This window comes from Anolis carolinensis, unplaced genomic scaffold, assembly GCF_035594765.1.
Source record: "Anolis carolinensis isolate JA03-04 unplaced genomic scaffold, rAnoCar3.1.pri scaffold_12, whole genome shotgun sequence".
Taxonomy (NCBI): domain Eukaryota; kingdom Metazoa; phylum Chordata; class Lepidosauria; order Squamata; family Dactyloidae; genus Anolis; species Anolis carolinensis.
The window spans coordinates 15,099,461-15,118,334 of NW_026943823.1; the positions used below are offsets into that span (position 1 = coordinate 15,099,461).

General features: G+C 45.2%; 2 protein-coding genes across 3 annotated transcripts in view; both read left to right on the top strand.

Moving 5' to 3' along the window:
* The first annotated feature begins 281 nt into the window (after positions 1–281).
* Positions 282–10,262, top strand: LOC100561723 (ras-related GTP-binding protein A). The gene is made up of 10 exons (XM_003228109.4): positions 282–540; positions 2,745–2,778; positions 2,871–2,970; positions 4,152–4,218; positions 5,197–5,419; positions 5,556–5,651; positions 6,572–6,694; positions 6,817–6,908; positions 8,183–8,298; positions 9,770–10,262. Exons 2-10 carry the CDS (start codon positions 2,752–2,754, stop codon positions 9,865–9,867), a joined length of 942 nt encoding a protein of 313 aa, XP_003228157.1. The 5' UTR covers positions 282–540; positions 2,745–2,751; the 3' UTR covers positions 9,868–10,262.
* Positions 10,263–16,060: 5,798 nt separating this feature from the next.
* klf8 (KLF transcription factor 8) overlaps positions 16,061–18,874 on the top strand; it is a 52,027-nt gene continuing 49,213 nt past the window's right edge. The window contains exon 1 of one of the 2 annotated variants that reach the window (XM_008121645.3): positions 16,061–16,211. The gene's annotated coding sequence lies outside the window, so the exon portion shown is untranslated. The remainder of the gene's footprint in view (positions 16,212–18,874) is intronic. The other variant, XM_062963672.1, reaches the window with a different exon arrangement.

Genomic DNA, 18,874 nt, shown 5'->3' on the forward strand with positions numbered 1-18,874 from the left:
AGACTCAGATAACCCAGTTCAAAGCAGATATTGTAGATTATCTGCCTTGATATTCTAGGTTAGATGGCTGTGTGGAAGGGCCTATAGAGTTGCAGAAACGAGATGGCAAGTCCTAACATTCACAGCAACTCCAACAGTAAGGTAATTAAATGCCCCCGTAAAGGGCAATTTTGCCCTGAAGTAATATGGTTATTCCGGCTTCACCGCAAGGAGGGCGTGATTGGGCGCGTCGGGCCGCTCTAGGCGCCTTTATTCTTCTCTATGATCACAAGCGGCTCTCTAGTCACCTGACAGGAGGGCGGGTAAAGAGCAGAGCGAGCCGACGGGAAGCGAAAGCAGCTGAGCTCACGTGACTGTCCCGAGGTGCTGGGGTGGGTGAGGCTGGGCTGAGGTAGCGCCTCGCGGGCAGGCAGAGTACTCGAGGCCGAGGCTTTGAGGCCTAAAGCGAAAAGAGCCGAGGACGCCTTTCAGGGCCGCGGACTCTCCTGCTACTTCCTTCTTCTCGCTCCCGCCGCTGCCGAGGCCGGTCCAGCACCAGAGGTGAGGGCTGGGAGGAGCGGGCGGGCCTCCTTACCTTCTGGGTGGGTTTGTTGGTCCCTCTGAGGCCCGTTGAATGGTTTGCAGCCCTTAATGCGAGAAAGGCGCTCTGCACATGCTCAGGAGCGCCCTCGCTCGCCCCACCGGCTTTATCCTAAGAAAAAAGGGCTCTATGGACTGAAAGGCTCCCCCAAAAGTAGCCTTCGGCCACGAAAAATAACTTGTTGGGGAAGTTAATCTCCTGAGGCTTGGAAGCTCCGGGAAACTGGGCCTCAATTGGGAAGCTCTTTGCAGTGGCCCTTCGGGCTATTTCCAGACGAGATGGTATTGTTAGTACAGTATTATTATTGGGTTGCTGTGAGTTTTTCCGGCTGTCTGGCCATGTTACAGAAGCATTCTCTCCTGACATTTCGCTCACATCTATGGCAGGCTTCGCCAGAGGTTGTGAGGTCTGTTGGAAACTAGGCAAGTTGGGCTTATATATCTGTGGAATGATGTCCAGGATGGGAAAAGAACTCTTCCTGACAAGACAGAGGCTCTCCTGGTCAGTCGCTCGTCTGATCGGGGTATCGGGTGGCAACCTGTGCTAGACGGGGTTGCACTCCCCCTGAAATCACAGGTCCGCAGTTTGGGGGTCCTCCTGGATTCAGCGTTGACGCTTGAGGCTCAGGTGTCGGCGGTGGCCGGGAGGGCTTTCGCACAACTCAAACTTGTGCGCCAACTACGACCATACCTCATGAAGTCTGACTTGACCACGGTGGTCCATGCCCTAGTTACCTCTAGACTGGACTACTGTAATGCGCTCTATGTGGGGCTTCCCTTGAAGACGGCTCGGAAATTACAACTGGTCCAACGCTCAGCTGCCAGATTAATAACGGGGGCGAGTTACAGGGAGAGATCTACTCTCCTGTTTAAGGAGCTCCACTGGCTGCCGTTCACTTTCCGATCCCAATTCAAGGTGCAGACCATCATTTATAAAGCCCTAAACGGTTTGGGACCCACCTACCTTCGTGACCGTATCTCCTACCATAAACCTGCCCGATGTCTTCGATCATCAGGGGAGGCCCTCCTGTCGCCACTGCCTGTATCCCAGACCCGCCTTGTGGGAACAAGGGAGAGGGCCTTCTCTGCTGTGGCCCCCCGTTTGTGGAACTCACTGCCCATCGAAATCAGGCAAGCCCCCACTCTTTTAGCCTTCAGGAAAGATTAAAAAACCTGGCTTTTCCGATGTGCTTTCGGAGAGTAACTATTACACACTTCTTTTGTTACTCCCCCCAACATCTATCCTCTAGATTGTTTTTCTATCTTATGTCCCTGTTCCCCGTGGTTGTATTCTTATCCTTTTCTCACCCCAAATTTTAACTAAGTGTCTCATGCAACCCGCCCTGTTATATTGTTTTTTTGTTGTTGTTTTTTTTATTTTGTGTTGCACTGTACATGATTATTTATTGTATTGTTTAATTGTATTATGATATGTTGTTTTTATATTTTGCTATATTGTACTGTTCTGGGCATGGCCCCATGTAAGCCGCCCCGAGTCCCCGTTGGGGAGATGGTGGCGGGGTATAAATAAAGTTTTATTATTATTATTATTATTATTATTGTCTGTTGAGGCAAGTGCAAATGTTGCAATTAATCAACTTGATTAGCATTGAAAAACCTTGCAGCATCAAGGCCTGGCTAATTCCTGCCTGGGGAAATCCCATCTTATCAGCTCCAGCTTCCCATGCAGGGACATGAGAGAATTCTCCCACAGGATGATACAACATCCGGGCATCCCACTGGGCAACGTCCTTGCAGACCGACATAACTAGCACTTTTGGCCCAGTTTCCTCTAGATCTTATCCAGGATTTTATCATTATGTTTTGTATGGGATTTTTTATGATTTGTTTTATTGTTGTTTGACTTGTTTTATTGCTTGTTTTTATATTGTTGATGACCGGGCTTGGTCCCATGTAAGCCGCTCCGAGTCCCTTCGGGGAGATGGGGCGGGGTATAAAAATAAAATTATTATTATTATTATTATTATTATTATTATTCTCTCAAACCAGTAACTATTTGCAGTTTCTCAAGTTGCTCCTGACACAAAAGAAAAATCTGTGTATCTTGTATTTCTTTTAATAGTGTTTTATCTTTTGTTTTAATGATGTAATAAATTCATTATTATTATTCCACACTCACTGCCCATCCCTCTTCCCCTCTGCAGGTGTGGGATGCCGAACACAGCCATGAAGAAGAAGGTAAGATGGGCCTCAACTTTTCTAAGCGAAACCATGAGAGGTACACCTTGTTTGATAATGCATACTGAGTCCGGCTCTCCCTCAACCTCCAGGTGCTCTTGATGGGGAAGAGTGGGTCCGGCAAGACCAGCATGAGATCCATTATTTTTGCCAACTACATTGCGCGGGACACGCGGCGCCTCGGAGCCACAAGTAAGACTTTTTGCTTCTTTGGTCTTCGAAGCTGCTTCCTTTTACACCCTTCTGTGTCTATATGTAGGCAAGTACAGTAGAGTCTCACTTATCCAACATAAACAGGCCGGCAGAATGTTGGATAAGCGAAAATGTTGGATAATAAGGAGGGATTAAGGAAAATAATAATAATAATAATTTTATTTTTATACCCCGCCACCATCTCCCCAGAGGGACTCGGGGCAGCTTACAGATATAAAACAAGCATACAATGGTATCAAATACAAAAAACACACAAATAAAATTAAAAGGCATAAAATAAAATCACAATTATTGTAAGACACATGTTAAAACACAGTGATAAAAATCATAAAATGAACTGAGCAAAGTGCACTGAGTGAAACTTGTAAACATGAAGGAAGTTAAGGTGCTATAAGATCATGGGGAAAACCTTAAACTGGGCTGAACCCTGTGACTATGTTGAAGAGGTAACCAACAGGTACAATGGTCAGAAGTAACCGCTAGTATAAGGGTTGCATAAGCCTATTAAACATCAAATTACGTTATGATTTTACAAATTAAGCACCAAAAACATCACATTTTACAACAAATGGACAGAAAAAGGAGTCCAAAAAACAGTAACGTTACTGTATTTATGAATTTAGCACCAAAACATCGCAATATATTGAAAACATTGTCTTAAAAACATTGGCTACTAACAAATTGACTACAAATAAAGATAGAATTGCATAAAATGAACTTACGGTAGCAACATTGTTGGAAATTAAATCCATAAAAAATTCAATCCTTGCTGTCTAGAGAAACAGCTGTGGATCAGGGCGGGAGGCAAACTGTGTTGGATAATCCAGAATGTTGGATAAGCAAATGTTGGATAAGTGAGACTCTACTGTAGTCACAGTTTCTTTCCAAAGAAACCCAGAGCAGATGTTGCATGGATGATGGATGAGAAACAGTGTCTACGAAGCCCCAGAAGCAAATACGATGCTGTTTCACGCTCCTTTGCTTCTGTTTCATGCTCCTTTGCTTGTCTTATCTCCAGCTCCCCTTCTTTGTGCTCCTGTTCTCCGACAGACTTACTTTAAGACCCTTTTTCTAATCAGGATCCTGGGCTTTGAAAGAGGGTTGTGTGTTTGGAAGAGAATAGAATTGGTTCACAGGTCTCATGTCTTGCTCTTTTGCAGTTGATGTGGAACACTCGCACGTTCGGTTCCTGGGCAACTTGGTCTTGAACTTATGGGACTGTGGCGGGTAAGTACTTCTCGTTGGCTCAAGGTGTTCAAAAGGATGGGCCCAGTTGGAGGAAACCTAAAACATCATCCTAGAGGACAGTTGGGCCGAGGAAGGGAAGTCCATACTTAAGCCAGACTGAGACTGAACCCTTCTTAAACAGGTATTTTTAAATACCTGAAAGGAAGTCCTAAGGAAGATGGAGCAGGCTTGTTTTCTGTTGCCCTGGAGACTGGGAATCAAATGGCAGAAAAGGAGATTTCATCTGAACCCTAGAAAGAACTTCCTGACAGTAGGAAGAGCTGTTCAATAGTAGAACTCTCTGCCTTGGAGTGAATTGGAGACCCTTTCTTTGGAGGCTTTTAATCAGAGGTTGGATGGTCATCTGTAGGGAGGGCTTTGATGGTTTCTTTCTTTATGGCAGAAGGATTGGACTGGGTGGCCTTTGGGACAGTTTCCAACTCTATGAGACTAATAATAATAAAAATAGATAGTAAAATAATAGTAATTGTACTTTCCTGCTTGGCATAAGGGGGTTGGACTGGGTGGCTCCTGGTGTAATATGGTTTTTGTTCCTGTGAAATAAATGTCATTTCCTAATTGGTTCTGTCATAAAAACATGAAAAAAGTTTATAATCTGCAAAAACTTTGTTTTTCGCGGGATATCCTGCAGCACATTTTGCTATAGTTTTTCAATGAATATCTCATAAAAGATTCAATTCAATATAGTTTGTGACAGCCACAAAATGAAGTTTCTGGAGGATGGCAGCTACTTTCAAAGACCATACAATTAAACAGGAAATAACACTTTCAAACCAGTAACTTAACATTTTTCAAATTTTGTTGCATAGTGTAATTCTATCTCAGACTGAGAGCCTTGGCAGCTCTACTTATGAGTCAGGAGCCACGCTGAGCTCAGCAGACTCATGGCCCTCAGACTTTGGAGCTGAGAATTGCTTTAGGAAAGACACAGCTCTACACCCTTCCCTTCCTTCCTAGGCAGGACACCTTCATGGAGAACTACTTCACCAGCCAGCGGGACAACATATTCCGCAATGTGGAGGTCTTGATCTACGTCTTCGATGTGGAGAGCCGGGAGCTGGAGAAGGACATGCACTACTACCAGTCCTGCTTGGAAGCCATCCTACAGAACTCCTCCGACGCCAAGATATTTTGCCTGGTGCACAAGATGGATCTGGTGCAGGAGGACCAGCGTGACCTGGTGAGGCGCCCTGGGGACCCAGGCCCAGCAACTGAGGGGTGCCCTCAGGCCTGGGAGGGATTTCTCTCCTTGTCTTGCCTTTGGAGCGGTTGTTATTTGGGATCATTCATGGACCCCCATTTCCCTCCTTTGCTAGATTTTCAAAGAGCGGGAGGAAGACCTGAAGCGCTTGTCTCGCCCTCTGGAGTGCGCCTGCTTCAGAACGTCCATCTGGGATGAAACCCTATACAAGGTTGGTGCCTCTGTGCTCCTCTCCCATTGTGTTCTCGGCTCCCCCTCTTTCATGTGATGCAGAGCCAGTTGTGTTGTCGCAAAGGGCCCTCTGATATTTATGGACTCCGACTCCCATAATGGAGCATTTTCACATCTATTAACTGTGCCCCACTTGAGCCTTATGGAGAGGTTATTATAATTATTATTACCCTGGGTTGCTGTGAGTTTTCTGGGCTATATGGCCATGTTGCAGAAGCATTCTCTCCTGATGTTTCGCCCACATCTATGGCAGGCATCCTCAGAGGTTGTGCGGTCTGTTGGAAACTAGGCAAGTGGGGTTTATATATTTGTGAAATGTTCATGGTAGGAGAAAGAACTCTTCATAGAATCATATGTGTAGTCTGACCAAGGCAGAATAAAGAGGTAGCATGACTTTCCTGGATCTAGACGCTATACCCCTATTTATGCAGGCCAGAATCCTGTTGGCCTTTTTAGCTGCCGCATCACATTGTTGGCTCATGTTTAACTTGTTGTCCATGAGGACTCCAAGATCTTTTTCACATGTACTGCTGTCGAGCCAGGCGTCTCCCATTCTGTATCTTTGCATTCCATTTTTTCTGCCAAAGTGGAGTATCTTGCATTTGTCCCTGTTGAACTTCATTTTGTTAGTTTCGGCCCATCTCTCATTTGTCTGTTGGAGGCAAGTTCCAATAAAGGATTCCCCCAGGCAGGAAACAGCCAGGCTTTTAAGATGCAAGACTATTCAATGCTAATCAAGCTAGCCAGTTGGAACATTCACACTTGCCTCAGGTAGACAAAGGTTCTTTCTCCCACCCTTGTAATGAGTGTGCAGGGCATGGAGGGCTTCCTGGCATCCCAGGGAAGGTGTGGGCTGAGGATGTGGACCCTGAGCTGTTTCTGGGTCTTCTCTCGGGACAGGCTTGGTCCAGCATCGTCTACCAGCTGATTCCCAATGTCCAGCAGCTGGAGATGAACCTCCGGAACTTTGCACAGATCATCGAAGCCGACGAAGTCCTTCTCTTCGAAAGAGCCACGTTCCTGGTGAGCAAGACAGGCCCACTGCTCTGGGACGTCCCAGGACCGAGGGATGCTTTTCAGAAGCCATGGCACCTCCCTATAAAGTGCTGACTTTTAGGGCTTCTATCCTTTTTCACTCCTCGCAGGTCATCTCTCACTACCAATGTAAAGAGCAGCGCGATATCCACCGATTTGAGAAAATCAGCAACATCATTAAACAGTTCAAGCTGAGCTGCAGGTGAGTACGTACTGCAGGGGGGGTAGATGTATACATTTTTAGGCTGAGCCAGATTAATATAGCCACTCCTTTAAATATAAAGTGGCTACTTTATATCATTGCTGCCCAGAATGCTGTTCCTGGAGAGAGGTTTTCCAAAGGAAACAATAATAATACTATGTAACCAAATTGGGGAGGAAAAGTGTTCCTGGTTTAAAAGTGTTACTCCTGTTTAATTGTGCAGTACTTACTTTGAGAGTAGTTATGCTCCAGAAACTTTGTTTTTGTGGCTGCAAAACTAGAGCAAAATGTGCTTCAGGATACAAAGTTTTGCAGTTTAATGCTTTTATGATAGAACCAATTACGAAATGACATTTATAACCCAGGAACAAAAATGGTGTTACATAGTGTAATAATATATTTTATTTATTTTCCCTCTCCTTATTTATTTTATTTATTTCGTGTCAAAAGCATTGCTTAATAAATAAATTTAAAAGTGATGAAAATAAAGAAAATCACAAGCAGCTAAATAGTTTTAAACCAAAAGCAGGCAACAGCGACCGCATTGTCTGTAGCTTTAAACAACTCCTCCTCCGTACATGAGGCAGGACATTGTGGGCAAGCATACATATGCGGAGTTGTTTGTTCTGCTCCACAGTCACACAAGGTGGAGGATTCCTCCAGGTAGTGCCACCTTGCCAAGTTGTCTTTTGATCTGCCCACTTCGCTTCTGAGTCTGTTCAGGGACTTCCAAGTTGCCCATTCTTGGTTTGCCCCAAGAGGGAGACCCTCGTGGGGGGCCATCCAGCTGGGATTGCCTGGTTTAGCTGCCCAGAGGGACACTTGCTGTTGCTGGAGGAACGTTCAGAGGAACATTCTGCCTCTCCTGATGGCTCAAGACAAGATAAAACAAATTCCAAAACATATGAACATAAAATATAAAAACGTGCCAAACGCAGATACAGAATTGACATATAGTAACAATAGAATGAAAAGAATTTTTACCAAAATTATATATTTTAAAATTTGAATTACATATTTTATTATTTGTGTCCTTTTTGTGGGATGAGCTTTTCTCTTTATGTGTTTAACTTAAGCCACTTTGCATACCAGTGTTGATATAACCCAATAAAACAATGATTCCACTACTAGGCTGAACTTGACACTAGAATGGGATTGAGTGAAGGGACTGATCAATTGGCATGTGGATGCATCTCCTTTGAGAGAAATGGGAGAGTAAAGTGTGTGTGTAGAAGTCTGGCTCATTGGCGTCTCCCATTTGCTTCTCCTTCCAGTAAGCTGGCTGCCTCTTTCCAGAGCATGGAGGTCAGGAATTCCAACTTTGCTGCCTTCATTGACATCTTTACCTCCAACACTTACGTGATGGTTGTCATGTCGGACCCTTCCATCCGTAAGTTTGAAAGAAGTCCTTGGGGTCTCCTCTAGAGGAGAGGCTGAGCATTAAGGGGCAATTTCCAGGGGTTAAGGACCATCGAGAGGCCTGGCTTTACCCTATTTACTCGAATCTAAAGCTCAATTTTTTTGGCTAAACAACCTGCCAAAATGAGAGTGCACATTATGTATCATACGGTCATCTTGGTGCTGAGCCAACGCAAAAGGGAAGGCTGCTTCAGGAGAACCCAGAGCTCCTGTTTGAGGGACTTCATCCCTAATTTAATGGTCATGGCTCAATGTTATGGGATCTTAGGATTTGTAATTTGGTGAGGCAGAGAAGGCTCAAACTACAAACGACAGCCCCCATGACTCCATAACATTGAACCAAGGCAATTAAGTGAATCAGTTCTACAGCATAGATGCACCCTAAGGTTTTATTTACCATTCTTAAAAGCTTTGGTGTTGTACTCCAAATAGAATAGTAGAGTTGGAAGAGACCTCATGGGCCATCCAGTCCAACCCTCTGCCAAGAAGCAGGAAATCGCATTCAAAGCACCCCCAACAGATGGCTATCCAGCCTCTGCTTAAAAGCCTCCAAAGAAGGAGCCTCCACCACAGCCCGGGGGAGAGAGTTCCACTGCCGAACAGCCCTCACAGGAAGGAAGTTCTTTCTGATGTTCAGGTGGAATCTCCTTTCCTGTAGTTTGAAGCCATTGTTCCGCGTCCTAGTCTGCAGGGCAGCAGAAAACAAGCTTGCTCCCTCCTCCCTATGACTTCCCTTCACGTATTTGTACATGGCTATCATGTCACCTCTCAGCCTTCTCTTCTGCAGGCTAAACATGCCCAGTTCTTTAAGCCGTTCCTCATAGGGCTTGTTCTCCAGACCCTTGATCATTTTAGTCGCCCTCCTCTGGACACTTTCCAGCTTGTCAACATCTCCCTTCAATTGCGGTGCCCAGAATTGGACACAGTGTGATTCCAGGTGTGGTCTGACCAAGGCAGAATAGAGGGGTAGCATGACTTCCCTGGATCTAGATGCTATACTCCTATTTATGCAGGTCAGAATCCCATTGGCTTTTTTAGCAGCCGCATCACATTGTAGGCTCATGTTTAATTTATTGTCCACGAGGACTTTAGTTTTTAAAGAAGGAGTTTTAAGTGGACAGCAACTGCAATGCGCACCTTTTGGGGCCAAATGACATAGAGTGCACTTTTTGCCACTGTGCATTACATTCAGCAGCACAATACTTTCTTTTGGTTTCAGGATTTTTAAAATTGTGGTGTGCGATCGATTTGATGGTGCATGAGACTTGAGTAAATATGGCATTTGTCTTCCTTGAGGGCCACCTTGCATCTTGGCTGGTGCCCCAATGTCTTTTCTATCGCCCAGACCCCTTTTGCCCTTGTGCGTCACCCCTCCCTCCCTCCCTCCCTGGGCAATTTCTGTGCTGCCCAAATGCTCTCACGGCTGTTCTCCTCTCCCTCAGCCTCTGCAGCGACGTTGATCAATATCCGAAATGCCCGGAAGCATTTTGAGAAGCTGGAGCGAGTGGACGGTCCCAAGCACAGCCTGCTGGTCCGCTGAATGGTGGAAGGAACTGCCCTTTATTCTGCAGAAACACACTCTTTCTCCCCACCGCAGTTTCTCTGTCTGACGCGGTGGGCGTCTGTTCTGTGGGCTTTGAAATGCGTGTGCTGCTTCTTCCCCACCGCCATCTTGTCCTTTTCCTGATCAGCTCCGTGGACCTTTGGGAGCAGCCTCCTGCAGCTTCGGGGAGAGGCACAAGGTCGGACCCGGCCCCATTATCACATGCAGCAATGATGCCTTTTTTGCCTGGGGATCCCGCTCTCTCTCACACAGTGAGATACGACAGAGATGGGACGTGTGCTGTTTTATCAACACCTCGTCTAGAACACCTTTATAAATCTACTTCTTCTTGTCTTCAATCATGACAATAAATTTTGTTACCAGAGACATGATCTTTCTAGAGCCCTGGAAGTCTGTCTGTTGCTCAATGGTCTCAGCCTAATTTTGGCCTTGGGGTCCGTTTGTGGCAGATGTTGGTCTCCATTTTTTTTAGATAGGTCAACTGACATACATTGGGTGTCCCTTATCCAAAATGCTTGGGATCAGAAGTGTCCTGTATTACACTATGTAACACTATTTTTGTTCCTGGGTTATAAATATCATTTCCTAATTAGTTTTATAATACCATGGAAAAAGTTAATTAATTTTCCAAAACTTCCTTTTGGCAGAACATCTAGCAGCACATTTTACTTGCCAGGATTAGAAGCTGCAAGGCCTTTCTTCATTCGTATAGTCGTTTCCGACTCTTCGTGACCTCATGGACCAGTCCATGCCAGAGCTCTCTGTCGGCCATCGCCACCCCCAGTTCCCTCAAGGTCAAGCCAGTCATTTCAAGGATACCATCCATCCATCAATGGCTGCAAGGCCATTCAATGCTAATTAAGGTGGCCAGTTGCAACATTCACACTTGCATCAAACAGACAAGAGTTCTTTCTCTCACCTTGGACATCATTCCACAGATATATAAACTTCACTTGGGGTTGTTGTATGTTTTCCGGGCTGTATGGCCATGTTCTAGAAGTATTCTCTCCTGACATTTCGCCCACATCTATGGCAGGCATCCTCAGAGGTTGTGAGGTATGGAGAAACTAAGCAAGGAAGGTTTATATATATCTGTGGAAAGTCCAGGGTGAGAGAAGAACTCTTTTTCAGTTGGAGGCCAGTGTGAATGTTGTAGTTAATCACCTTGATTAGCATTGAATAGCTTCAGCTCCTGGCTTCTTGCCTGGGGACATCCTTTGTTTAGAGCGGTTAGCTGCCCCTGGTTCCCCTGTCTGGGACTCCTTGGTTTTCAGAGTGTTGCTTCTTATTTACTGTTCTGATTTTTGAGTTTTTAAAATACTGGTAGCCAGATTTTGCTCATTTTTATGGTTTTCTCCTTTCTGTTGAAGTTGTCCACATGCTTGTGGATTTCAATGGCTTCTTTGTGTAGTCTGACATGATACAGTAGAGTCTCACTTATCCAACACTTGCTTATCCAATGTTCTGGATTATCCAATGAATTTTTGTAGTCAATGTTTTCAATACATCGTGATATTTTGGTGCTAAATTTGTAAATACAGTAATTACTACGTAGCATTACTGCGTATTGAACTACTTTTTCTGTCAAACTTGTTGTATAACATGATGTTTTGGTGCTTAATTTGTAAAATCATAACCTAATTTGATGTTTAATAGGCTTTTCCTTAATCCCTCTTTATTATTCAAGATATTCGCTTATCCAAGGTTCTGCCCGCCTGTTTATGTTGGATAAGTAAGACTCTACTGTATCTATTCCCAGATCAATACTTTCTCCCCTTTAGGTCTTTATTTTACAGATTTTTTTTTTTTTGTGTCAGCAAGGACGTTGCCCAGGGGACGCCCGGATGTTTTGATGTTTTTACCATCCTTGTGGGAGGCTTCTCTCATGTCCCCGCATGGAGCTGGAGCTGATAGAGGAAGCTCATCCACGCTCTCCCCGGGTGGGATTCAAACCTGGAAGCTTTCAGGTCAGCAACCCAACCTTCAAGTCACAAGGCTTTTATCCCCTAGGCCAGTGATAGCCAATCTATGACACGTGTGTCAGCACTGAGACGCCTAGCCATTTTTGCTGACAGGCTGCCGCCTGCAGATTGATTGGATGACTATGTCTTTTGTGGCCAAATTTGGTATGATTTGGTCCAGTGGTTTTGTTGTTTACTCCACGGGAATTTTATATATATATAGTAATATAGTAATAATATGATAATATACTACAATAATATATATATATATATATATATATATATATATATATATATCTATTATTGTAGTATATTATCATATTATTACTATTATATTATTCATTATTCATGACTACATTGAAACTAGAAACTGCAAGAGGTACCATAGATCGTTGTACATGGAAATAAGGGTAGTAAATAGTTTTTGATTTATTAAATAGTTATATATTACAATTATACATTTTTGTTATTTAAACTATACATATTACAAAATTATGGGTTTTTTTCTCGAAGTGACACACCACCCAAGTCATGCTAGGTTTTTTGTTGAATTTTGACACACCAAGTGCAAAAGCTTGCCCATCATTGCCCTAGGCCAGGGGTCCCCAAACTAAGGCCCAGGGGCCGGATGCGGCCCATCAAAGCTATTTATTCGGCCCCCATGGCACGAGGGCAAAGGGGGTTGGGCTAAATGACGCAAGGGGTCTCTTCTTCTCTTACAACCATTATTATTATTATTATTATTATTACATTGAGGCTGGGTGGCCATCTGTCAGGGGTGCTTTGCTTGTGCTTTTGGTGCACAAAGGCAGAAGGGGATTGGACTCAATGGCCCAAAGGGTCTCTTCCAACAGTCTTTTTTATTGTTGTTGTTGTTATTATTATTATTATTTATTGCTCAGTGGCCAACTATAGTCCGGCCCTCCAACGGTCCGAAGGATCGTGAATTGGCCCCCTGTTTTAAAAGTTTGGGGACCCCTGTCCTAGGCCATCGGGGGCTCCTAATTGGGGTCAATAATGTCATAGGTAACATAAACCATGATCAGATGAAGGAGGTGAGGCTTCAAGTCACTGAGTTCCACAGAAGAATCCCAAGAACTTTTCTCTTTTTAATATAATCAATTTTCTCTTCTTTAGTTCAACATACATTCAAAACATAATAAAATTGCCTTGCCACATTATCTATTCCCAGATCCATACTTTCTCCCCTTCAGGTCTTTATTTCACAAAATGTCCTAGGGCCCCTGCTGGTGGCGCAGTGTGTTAAAGCGCTGATCTGCTGAACTTGCAGACCAAAAGGTCCCAGGTTCAAATCCCAGGAGCGGAATGAGCGCCCGCTGTAAGCCCAAGCTCCTGCCAACCTAGCAGTTTGAAAACATGTGAGTAGATCAATAGGTACCGCTCCTGCGGGAAGGTAAGGGCGCTCCATGCAGTCATGCTGGCCACATGATCTTGGAGGTGTCTACGAACAATGCCGGCTCTTCGGCTTAGAAATGGGGATGAGCACCAAACCCACAGAGTCGGTCACGACTGGACTTAACGTCAGGGGAAACCTTTACCTTTACCTACCTAGGCTTTATGCTGAGCAGATGGGAGTTTTGAGTTACACCCAAGAACCTGTCCAAAACCTGTCGAAATTTGGACAAAATATTTACTTTTTTGACAACAGCAGCGAGAATAGTCTTTGCCAAAAGATGGAAGCTGGACACTACCCCTGAAATGAAAGATTGGATTATCAAGATCATGGATTTAAAAGATATGGATAAGTTAACATTCCTATTGAAAGAAAATTGTGGCAGTGGATTGAAAAAAACAGACTGGTCACTATTAGAAAACTATCTTAAGAAATATCAAAGATGTTAGGGGGAAAGAACTTATTCTTGTTATTAAAATGACTTTAATAAAATGTTTCACAGGAGGAGTAAGAGCGGAAGTCATCGAACACCCCCTCTCCCTTTTTTAAAATATTTCTATTATTGTATTTCATACCTTCCTATACATTTATTGTTCCCCCACTTTTATGTAATACTAGCTGTGCCTGGCCACGCGTTGCTGTGGCGAAGTATGAGGCCCCTTCTACACAGCTGGATAAAATGCACACTGAAGTGGATTATATGGCAGTGTGGAGTCAAGATAATCCAGTTCAAAGCAGATAATATAAGATGATAAATGGGTTGTATAGCTGTGTGGAAGGGCCTTGAGTTTACACTGCCATATAATCCAGTTAAAATCAGATAATCTGTATTTTTTAGGCAGTGTGGAAGAGGGTTAACTGAGGCCTAACTCTGCCTGTCCCCTGGGCTGAGTGGGTTGCTAGGAGACCAAGTGAGCGGAGCTTAGCCTTCTAACTGGCAGCAACTAGATAAAAACAATTATTCCTCTCCCTCTAATTTGGACTTTATTTTTCTTTTTGTTGTATGAACGTAGAGGCATGGATGAGGGGTTGTGCTGCTAAGTTTAGTGTTTCTGGGATGTGTAGTTTTGTTATTTTGTCCTAGGCCGAAATTTAATTACCCTTTTATATATACAGTAGAGTCTCACTTATCCAACATAAACGGGCCGTCAGAATGTTAGATAAGCGAATATGTTGGATAATAAGGAGTGATTAAGGAAAAGTCTATTAAACATCAAATTAGGTTATGATTTTACAAATTAAGCACCAAAACATCATGTTATACAACAAATTTGACGGAAAAAGTAGTTCAATACGTGGTAATGTTATGTTGTAATTACTGTATTTACAAATTTAGCACCAAAATATCACGATATATTGAAAACATTGACTACAAAAATGCGTTGGATAATCCAGAATGTTGGATAAGCGAGTGTTGGATAAGTGAGACTCTACTGTATATAGATAACGGTTCTTGTTGTTTTTTCTTTATTTATGTCTTCTTGCTTCTTTTTTCTTCTTTCCTACTTTCCTATATTTTATATTGTTCCCCCACTTTTTATGTATTGCATAATATCTTTCTTGTTTAATAAAAATTAGATTAAAAAAGAAGGAAATGGGGATGAACACCAAACCACCAGAGTCGGTCACGACTGGACTTAACGTCAGGGGACACCTTTACCTACCTACCGTGTTTCCCCGAAAATAAGACAGTGTCTTATATTATTTTTTGCTCCCAAAGATGCTCTAGGTCTTATTTTCAGGGGATGTCTTATTTTTCCATGAAGAATTCACATTTATTGTCGAACAAAAAAATTGAACATTTTTTTATATATAGTACAGTAGTTGTTATCACAAACCAACATGACCAGACTTAACTGTGAACCCTATCAAGAATTTCTTGTTACTAGCATTATTTCCATGTACAACACTCTATGGTACATACATTTACCAATCCTGCATGCTATGGCTTTTTTGTTTGGTGGGTGCCGGGCATGCTTCCAAACAAAACCTTTGCTAGGTCTTACTTTCAGGGGAGGCCTTATATTTAGCATTTCAGCAAAACTTCTACTAGGTCTTATTTTCTGGGGATCTTATTTTTCCATGAAGAATTCACATTTATTGTCGAACAAAAAAACTGAACATTTTTTTATATATAGTACAGTATTTGTCATCACAAACCAACATGACCAGACTTAACTGTGAACCCTATCAAGAATTTCTTGTTACTAGCATTATTACCATGTACAACACTCTATGGTACATACATTTACCAATCCTGCATGCTATGGCTTTTTTGTTTGGTGGGTGCCAGGCATGCTTCCAAACAAAACCTTTGCTAGGTCTTACTTTCAGGGGAGGCCTTATATTTAGCATTTCAGCAAAACTTCTACTACTAGGTCTTATTTTCTGGGGATGTCTTATTTTAGGGGAAACAGGGTAGGCTTTATGTTGAGCAGATGGGAGTTTTGAGTTCCACCCAAGAACCTGTCCACCTTCCTCCAAGCTGCCCCAGGAGGCCACGCCCCCTTTGCCGGGGAGGCCACGCCCCTTTGCAGGTGCTGCCTGGCCCAGCGGACTTCTCTGTCTCGGCCCCCCCTTGATTTCTCCAAACCCGGACGCGAGTTGAGCCCTTCAGAGGTGTGAAGACCCCCCTCGCCCTTTCCTTTGCCGCCCACCACTTTCTTTCTTTGTCCCTCCCTGCCGCTCACCTGGGAGCCAAGCCCAAAGGGGCGGGGCTTCCCTGGCTCCTTCTGGCGGAGGGGGCGTGGCCTGCGAGGGAGGCGCGACTCCTGCCCCGCCCCTCCCGGCAGCAGAGGTGGCCCCACCCGCCCCGCCCCTCGCCTGAGTGACAGCCCGAGGAGGGTGGGGCCTCTGGGTGGGGCAGGGAGGAAGAGGAGGGCGGCGGAGAGAGGAGCAACGCCACCGAGGGGCTCCTTCCCTGCTTCCTTTCGGGGTCCCGCAAAGTGAGTCCACGCGTGGGGATGGGGAGGGGTTTTTTGTGTGTGTGTATATGTGTGGGAAGAAGGGGGTGCTCCAGCCTTCTTCCTCCCCTCCTCCTCCTCGGCCTCCTGCCCTCCAAGGGGTGGGGGGAAGGGGCGGGGGAGGAGCACTTCCTGCAGAGGGGAGGGGCCACGCCCACTCCGAGGGGGCGGGGCGGAGGTGCTGCAGAGTTGACAGCAGGCAAGGAGGGAGGGGGCGGGGCCTCAGCCAGGACTGAAAGGTAGGGTGGGTGGGTGGCGAAGTGGCTTCCAAGGCTCCTTCCTGCACCCACAAAGCGATCCCCTCCTTTGCCCAAGCAGAAATGGAGATATATAATATTTAAATGTATATGTATTTCTATGTATGTCTATCAGGCCAAGTTTTGGACTGCAACTCCCACCATTCCTAACAGCCTCAGGCCCCTTCCTTTTCCCCCTCAGCCGCTTAAGCGGCTGAGGGGGAAAAGGAAAGGGCCTGAGGCTGTTAGGAATCTATTTTATTTATTTACAGTATTTATATTCTGTATACCCTTCATTCTCACCCCAGGGCGGATCACAATGCACATGGCAAACATTCAATTCCACTAGACATATAGACAGACACACAGAGGCGATTTAATATGTTCCAGCTTCATGAGGATTATGCTCGATTCCGGCCACAGGGGGAGCTGCCGCTTCACCGTCCGCTTGTGACACCGAGTCCTTGATGGAGTACTTCCTCATTCCTCCACACACTGCTGGAAATTTTTATGGTGTTGCAAATTAAGGTAAAGGTAAAGGTTTCCCCCTGACGTTAAGTCCAGTCGTGACCGACTCTGGGGGTTGGTGCTCATCTCCATTTCTAAGCCGAAGAGCCAGCATTGTCCATAGACACCCCCAAGGTCATGTGGCTGCATGGAGCGCCGTTACCTTCCCGCCGGAGCAGTACCTATTGATCTATTCACATTTGCATGTTTTCGAACTGCTAGGTTGGCAGGAGCTGGGGCTAACAGCGGGCGCTCATTCCGCTCCCGGGATTTGAACCTGGGACCTTTCGATCTGCAAGTTCAGCAGCTCAGTGCTTTAACACACTGTGCTACCACCAGGGGCAAATTGTGGTGCATAAAGGGATACCTGGGGCCAGGCTGTGGCGCAGGCTGGTGAGCAGCCTGCTGCAATAAATCACTCTGACCATGTAGATCATGAGTAAGAGGCCAGCCCATGGTGGGGTGAGCACCCGTCAATTAAAAAAAAAGCCCCTGCTCGTTGCTGACCTAGCAACCCAAAAGATAGTTGCATCTATCAAGTAGGAAATAAGGCACCACTTATAAAGTGGGGAGACAAATTTAACTAAAGTATGACGTTGGAATGAGGAAGTGCGGTCAGAGTGGATGATGAAGCAGCTGCTCCCCCCTGTGGCCAGAATTGAACATCCCCTCAGGAGAAGGTTAAATTGCCTCTTTGTCTGTCTCTGTCTTGGTTCTATGTGTATATGGGCATTGAATGTTTGCCCTATATGTATATAATGTGATCCTCCCTGAGTCCCCTTCGGCGTGAGAAGGGCGGAATATAAATCCTGTAAATAAATAAATAAATACCTACATTTTCTACTCAACAGATGCAACTGTCTTTCAGGCTGCATAGGTCAACAGCAAGCTAGACTATTAATGGTCGGGAGCTTACTCCGACCCAGGATGATTTATTGCAATTGGCTACTAACCAGCTGTGCCACAGCACAGTCCCTTGAAAATTCGTTCTGGGAAGATGCACTGACCCCAAGGAGGGGCCTTCAGGAGGCAGCCCTGGACAGTTGCTTGCCAATGGGAGGATTTGACATGCCCTGCAGGCTCTCTTTCCCTCCTTCTTCTTCTTTCCAAGGGGGAATTTACCCTTGAGGCTGCAGAGGAGTTGGAGAAAGAGGAGGCAGAGGACTCCCTCCGGGCCTGTCCACTCCGCTCTCGCCTGCCATGCGGCCTCCAAGTTAGAAAGTTTGCCCATGCCTGCAGTAGAAGCAATAGCTCACATAGTGGAAGCTACCAAAATGTGGTAGCCGACAGGCAAAGCCTAAGGCACAAAATGGGACGAGGATTTGACTTGGTAAAGGTTTCCCCTGACGTTAAGTCCAGTCGTGTTGGTGCTCATCTCCATTTCTAAGCCGAAGAGCCGGCGTTGTCCATAGACACCTCCAAGGTCATGTGGCCGGCATGACTGCTTGGAGCGCCGTTACCTATTGATCTACTCACATTTGCATGTTTTCGAACTGCTAGGTTGGCAGGAGCTGGGGCTAACAACGGGCGCTCATTCCGTTCCCGGGATTTGAACCTGGGACCTTTTGGTCCGCAAGTTCAGCAGCTCAGCGCTTTAACACACTGTGCCACCAGGGGACCTGATTTGACCTGGATAGCAGGTGAAAACTGAGGAGATTGTTGAGACTGAGATGTCTGTCACTGATTCATCAAGTTCAAGAGCCTCCGATGGCCTAGGGGATACAAGCCTTGTGACTTGAAGGTTGGGTTGCTGACCTGAAGGCTGCCAGGTTCGAATCCTACCCGGGGGGAGCGTGGATGAGCTCCCTTTATCAGCTCCAGCTCCATGCGGGGACATGAGAGAAGCCTCCCAGAAGGATGGTAAAACATCAAAACATCTGGGCGTCCCCTGGGCAACGTCCT

Bases quoted from the DNA above. Each gene is read 5' to 3' on its own strand.
- LOC100561723 (XM_003228109.4), top strand. From the start codon at position 2,752: ATGCCGAACACAGCCATGAAGAAGAAG. The intron at 4,219-5,196 runs GTAAGTACTTCT...CTTCCTTCCTAG, and splicing joins AACTTATGGGACTGTGGCGG to GCAGGACACCTTCATGGAGA. The intron at 6,695-6,816 runs GTGAGCAAGACA...CACTCCTCGCAG, and splicing joins TCGAAAGAGCCACGTTCCTG to GTCATCTCTCACTACCAATG.